Here is a 6000-nt window from a genome sequence, read left to right on the forward strand (position 1 = left end):
GCTGGTCAGGGGTTGGCATGAGCAGACAAGGTGCAGGAAAGGAAAAGACCCCCTGATTTTGGTCCCCTGTAGATAGCACTTCCCTTAGTGGCCTTAGGTTTGGGGAAGGAGCCGGAATCTGGACCACTTGTCACTGATTAATAGGCAACATCAAGTTAGGAGAGTTTCCTTATTGTTTTAGACTTTAAAAAGTATTGTTAGGAGTTCCCTTCATGGCTCAGGAGTCAACGAACCTGCCTAGGGCCCATGAGGATGCAGGTTTGATCCCTGGCCTCACTCAGTGGGTTAGGGATCTGGTGTTGCTGTGAGCTGTGGTGTAGGTTGCAGACATGGCTCGGACCCCAAGTTGCTGTGGCTATGATGTAGGCTGGCAGCTAATGCTCCAATTTGACCAATTTAGCCTGGAAACGTCCATCTGCCTCGAGGGTGGCCCTAAAAAACAACAACAAAAGTATTTTTAAAATTAGGAATTATTGCTGAGCTTCATCAGATGCCTTTTGTAACCATTTAGATGATCCTATGTGGGAAAGGACAATAATTGATTTTCTAGAGTTAACTGTTTTTTTTTTTGTTTGTTTGTTTGTTTGTTTTTGTCTTTTTGCCTTTTTCTCAGGCCGCTCCTGCAGCATACGGAGGTTCCCAGGCTAGGGGTCTAATCGGAGCCATAGCCACCGGCCTACACCAGAGCCACAGCAACTCGGGATCCGAGCCACGTCTGCGACCTACACCGCAGCTCACGGCAACGCCGGATCCTTAACCCACTGAGCAAGGCCAGGGATCGAACCCACAACCTCATGGGTCCTAGTCGGATTCATTAACCACTGCGCCATGATGGTAACTCCAAGAGTTAACTGTTCTTATGTCTGGGCTAAACCTGTGTGATTTTCAGTCCAATGACTCAATAGACGGTTACCCCTGTTACAAAGGACTACTGCCCTTTGTGGCTGAGTTTATGCTACCTTTGGCATCTCCAGGCTTGGTGGCCCACCTGCCCCTATGCCCGGCAAGCTCATCCTTTCTCTCAGCAACCCTTGGGGATGGGAAAGATGATCACCCCCATATTACAGATGGAGGAACAGAGGCCCCGGTCGTTAAATGATCTGCCCAGGCGAGAAGGCAGGTGGGCCGGGACTGGAACGGCCCTCCGTGCCGCTCTCCTGATCTCCCTGACCCCGCCCCCCATGCTGCTGGCCCCGCCCCACAGTGCGAGGAGATAAAGACAACTGCACAGAAGCACATGCAGAGCCTGAGACAACACAGCAAGGAGGAGCTGAACAGGCTTAACCAGGCCATCCAGCGGCTGACGGTGGAGGTGGACAGCACCAAGAGCCAGGTGAGGGGGAAGAGGGGACAGCGGGGTGGCGATGGTAGGAGCGTGTCCACTATTTAGGGTGGTTAGACTAGACCTCCTACCCCCCACCCCACCCCCATCCTTTGGAATAAATGGATAGACTGTCTCTTTGCAAGAAAGAGCCTGTGGCTGCCTGTGTGCATCATGCTTACGTTTGCCCAGGACCCTCTGTGTGTCCTGTGGGTAAGTAATTAACACGTAGGTACATATCTCTAAGGACGCATGCTTGTTAGTATTTTGCTTCTTACAGGCATGCACACTTTTACGTGCGTATGTTTTGTGGGTCCTACACAGCATGACATTTGAGCCCACCTTCAGGAATGGCAAGATTTTCCTCTAGAAATGCAGTTTTCTGGGTTCTCTCTGAGAACCTGTAGAGCTGGCGCTCTTACACTATGATCCCCCATGGTAACATGTGGTGAGAGAAGAGAGGTCTCTGTCCTCTCTGTCATCCGCACCCTGGGGACATGCTTCTTTTGAGCGCCGCAGTCCCCACTGCTCCAAATTGCATCCCTTGACACCAAGGCAGAGGTGTCTTTGCCATCTGTCATCACCGTGGCTGGTACTGTTATCTTTGTAAGACAGAAAAGGCTCTGGACCTAGGTCTGTCTCTCTCTAAGGTAAGAAAGGAGAGAACTGAAAATATGAAAGAGGTCCTTGTAATTTCAGGAAAAGGAAAGTGTGTATATTTCTTTGTGGAGCTGGATAATATTAACATATACATTTGGCCTTGATTTTTTATGCCTCTGGCCAGACTCTGTAAGCATTTGTGTCCAGGACCCAGGCTTTAGGTCTTAGAAAGAAGAGATTCCCACATGCATGCTTGCTTTTCTCTCGACCTCTCTCCCTCTCAACCTCCTCTCTTTCCTGCCAGCCACCCTCTCTGTCAAGGCCCGCTCGCCTGTGCTCCACCCAGCAGAGGGAAGGCGTTCTGCTCCCGGTCTGATATTGTTTTCTGCAGATACAAGTGTCTCAGGCTCTGTGGGATATTCTCGGGGGGCCCTCCCTTCTCCAGGGACCCATAGCTGTCCAGATTCCTGGGGATGGCAGAGCGGGTGGGTGGACCACCATGGTTCCATCTCCCTTCCAGCCGCTCTGATTTCCCACTGGCTTCCTAAGCAGCCCACACATGTCATCAAGGCAAGACTTTATTATTATTATTTCCCCCCAGAGACTGCAAATTCTAGTCTCTTGTGAGGAAAGGAGACTCTTCCTGTTAGTTTCCCCAGTGAAACAATAATCCCACGTCAGCATGTTAGCACGATATGCTAAGAAACACGTGCTGCTTCCTGGACCCTAGCTCATTTCAGACGTGTCATGAAATTAGAGGCAAAAGGCTCTCAGCCACCCCAGACGGCTGGCCCCCAACCTCCCCGCTGGAAGCGGGGCAGACACACAGACACACCCTTCAGAACAGGCATGCTCACGTCTCACAATGATCTCTAATCCCTCCTTGGCTCTCCATCCCCCGAGAAAGGTCTGGATCCTCGAGCGGGGAGAGGGGAGCGCCAAGGACGTCCTCCTGTCTATGGTCTGCCCTTCGCCCCCAGCCCTGCGAAGCAGAGAGACGCAAGGACCCCCCAGCTCTGCAGGAGGAGGGTGCCTCAGGCAGTGCCAAGAGCAAGCTGGCCTGGCTGGAGGCCGCCTTGCAGCGGGCCAAGCAGGACATGGTGCGGCAGCTGCGTGAGTACCAGGAGCTCATGATTGTCAGGCTGGGCCTGGATTTTGAGATCGCCACTTACCGCAAGCTGCTGGAGAGCGAGGAGAGCAGGTGAGGGTGGGCGGTGCTTCAGATGTGGAGGTGAGGGGTGCGAGGGCACAGGAAGGGCCCCGCTTGGGACTTTACCAGCTGCAGAGGGGTGGGGAGAGGTGACCTGGGGATCTAGGGCTTTGTTTTGGAGCTAGTTCTCCCCCCTGCACCGTACAGCCCTTTAGACAAAAGTTCCCATCTAGTAAGAACCCTTGGCACCTGGAATAGGGCCACTCACAAAGTCAAGATAAGAGAGCAGGGGCTCATTTGTCTGTGGAAACAATTGCGGGGACCGAGGGCTGGCTAGGGAGGGAGGAAGGTCCCCAGTGTGAGGTGCCTTCTCCTCAACGCTGCCCCTCTGCCCCAGACCTGAGGGAGGCAGGGTTTATGGCAACAGGTAGGGCCTGGCTTTTAACCTTAGGCAGGTAGGGACTCAAGGGTTGCCCATTCCACCTGGGCCCACCAGGCTGAGGGGAGGCAAAGGGAACCCCCCATGCAACAGACCTGCTGCACCAAGTGTCTCCTTTATGCTGCACAAAACCCTGGGAAGGAGGTACTCTGATCCCCATTTTACAGATGAAGAAACTGAGTCTCCGAGAGTAAAGGACCACCTCCAGGACACACAGCTAGAAAGTGACTGGGTGAGGCTTGAACAATCCTCTCCTGCCAACTGACTTATGGCCTCTGTCCTCTCCTTCAAAACGGCCCCTTCTGGTCTCTAATTTCAAGATAAGTTGAGGCCAAAGACAGTTGTAGGCCTTCTGCCTTCTCCTTTCTCCAAGAATTCATCAATAAAAGCGAGTTATTGGGATTGATGGCAGGAAGGGTTGAGTTTAAACATCTGGAAGGAGTCTTTGCTCCAAAGGGCTGAGGCGACCTGAGAGAACCAAACAGCTTGCAGGCGGGTAGGATTTCTGCCTGTGCGGAGAGGCCCAGGAGGGTTTTGTTTTGGAGAATGGAAAACATTCTGCTTAGTAGCTGGATCCCCTCACCCGCTTTCTCTTCCCTGCAGGCTTGGTCTGGGACTTGGGGCACAGAGCATCAGTAAGTAAAAAATGGAGTAACTTGGGTCAGAGGGGCAAACCTCTTTTTTTTTTTTTTTTTTTTTTGTCTTTTTAGGGCCGAACCCACGGCATATGGAAGGAGCAAGGAGCTCTGGCCACTGGCCTACGCCACAGCAACACCAGATCCCAGCTGCTTCTGTGACCTACACCATAGCTCACGGCAACGCTGGATCCTTAACCCACTGAGCGAGGCCGGGGATGGAACCTTCCTCCTCATGGATGCTCGTCAGATTCGTTTCCCCTGAGCTACAACGGGAACTCCTTTTTTTTTTTTTTCCGTAGAGGGGTCAAATCTTATTCCAGCTCCCCTCCTCCCGGGTGTCCCCCTTTCTTGGCGGGAGTGGGGGTGGGGGGGCTGTTTCTTTACGTGGGGGTGACTTTTTGTGTTTATGTATGTTGGCAGAGGTGGTTCTGTGGTCTGCTCTTGGTGGGGAGCATCTGTTGATGTGTCCTGAGGAAGTTGTTTTGGTTTGTCCCAGCAGGAGAGTCTGTATCTCACGTCAGGGAGGAGGGGGTCGCTGAGTTTGTTTCTTGGGGGATGACTTCTGTGTAGCTATCATTTTGGAGAGTTTGCACATCTGTCTCCCGCGGCGAAGGAGGTTCTCTGCATCTCTGTATGCCTGTCTTCTGGGGCGGCGCGGGCAGCAGGGAAGAAGGGGTTTTCCTCCTCCGATAATCGCTCTTCGCTCAGCCCCGGGCAGCGCTCCCACCGGCGGGTCGCCCTCAGCCTCGGGGTCTGCCAGCCTCCTGCCGCCTGGAACAGGCCCAGGCGCCCTGGACACGAGCGCCCCTGGCGGCGGCTGCGCGCTCTGCAGCTCCCCCGGCTGTGTCGCGGGCTGCGGCTGCAGCGGCTCCCCGAGATGCTGAACCTCTGCCGCCCAGCCCCGGAGAAGTCAAGGAACCCTAGCTTCTGCCCCAAAGATTTGGCCCTGTGTCTCAGACACCCCCTCCCACGGTGCTGGTCCTGGCCTCACCTCTCCCTCTTGTCCCCCGCCCCAGAGTGGAAAGTCTTGGAATGTAGTTTAATGGACCATGACAGACTCGTCCCCAACGCAGGGACTGGCTGGACGCTGTGCCACTGGGAGGCATGGCGTGTGACTTACCCGGAGCCAGCACCCCGCCCCTTGGAACACCTCCCTCCTCCGCCCCTTTTCCTGAGACTCCTCCTTTGCAATAAAAAGTTGTGCGGTGGAAGGATGGAGCCTGCGGGCTGTTTGTGCCTGGATTCCTCAGGCTATTTATCCTCAGAGTAAAGACAAAGCTGGTTTGATTTGGGGGAGGGGAGAGAAAAGGGGGAACACTACCAGGAAGCAGCCCTCCCCTTGGAATATGTGGGTCCACATGATTTCAGTTTACAGTGGCATCAGAGAACCAGCATCTTAGAAGTTGGGTGTGTGTGTGTGTGTGTGTGTGTGTGTGTATGAGAGAGAGAGAGAGAGAGAGAGAGAGAGAGAGAGAGAGAGAGAGAGAGAGAGCGCACCTGGTAAAAGGGAAGGAAGGGGTGACATCATGCATGAGGGTGGACTTATTCCCAGGACGGGTCCACAGGTGGCCGTTCTTGGCAGAGTTGCTGAGAACCGCATTCATTCAGCCACTCACAGGCCACTCCACAGGCACAGACTAGTCCCCTGAGGGTCAGGCATAGCCCTTGGTGGACAAGACACTCCAGTCCCGGCCCCTCTGAAGATGGTGGTCTGGTGGGGAGGCAGGTCAGAAACCAGGAAATGGACCAGAAAGAAATACAGTGAGGAGTTCCCGTCGTGGCACAGCAGAAACGAATCCGACTAGGAACCATGAGGTTGTGGGTTCGATCCCTGACCTCGCCCAGTGGGTTA

General features: G+C 54.0%; 1 protein-coding gene across 1 annotated transcript; it reads left to right on the forward strand.

The window, feature by feature from the left end:
- On the forward strand, window positions 829-5072 carry LOC100621024 (keratin, type II microfibrillar, component 5-like). Its single transcript, XM_021091218.1, has 5 exons — window positions 829-834; window positions 1205-1312; window positions 2902-3122; window positions 4114-4145; window positions 4909-5072. The coding sequence occupies exons 1-5, from the start codon at window positions 829-831 to the stop codon at window positions 5070-5072; spliced, it is 531 nt and encodes a 176-aa protein (XP_020946877.1).

This window comes from Sus scrofa, chromosome 5, assembly GCF_000003025.6.
Source record: "Sus scrofa isolate TJ Tabasco breed Duroc chromosome 5, Sscrofa11.1, whole genome shotgun sequence".
Taxonomy (NCBI): Eukaryota; Metazoa; Chordata; class Mammalia; order Artiodactyla; family Suidae; genus Sus; species Sus scrofa.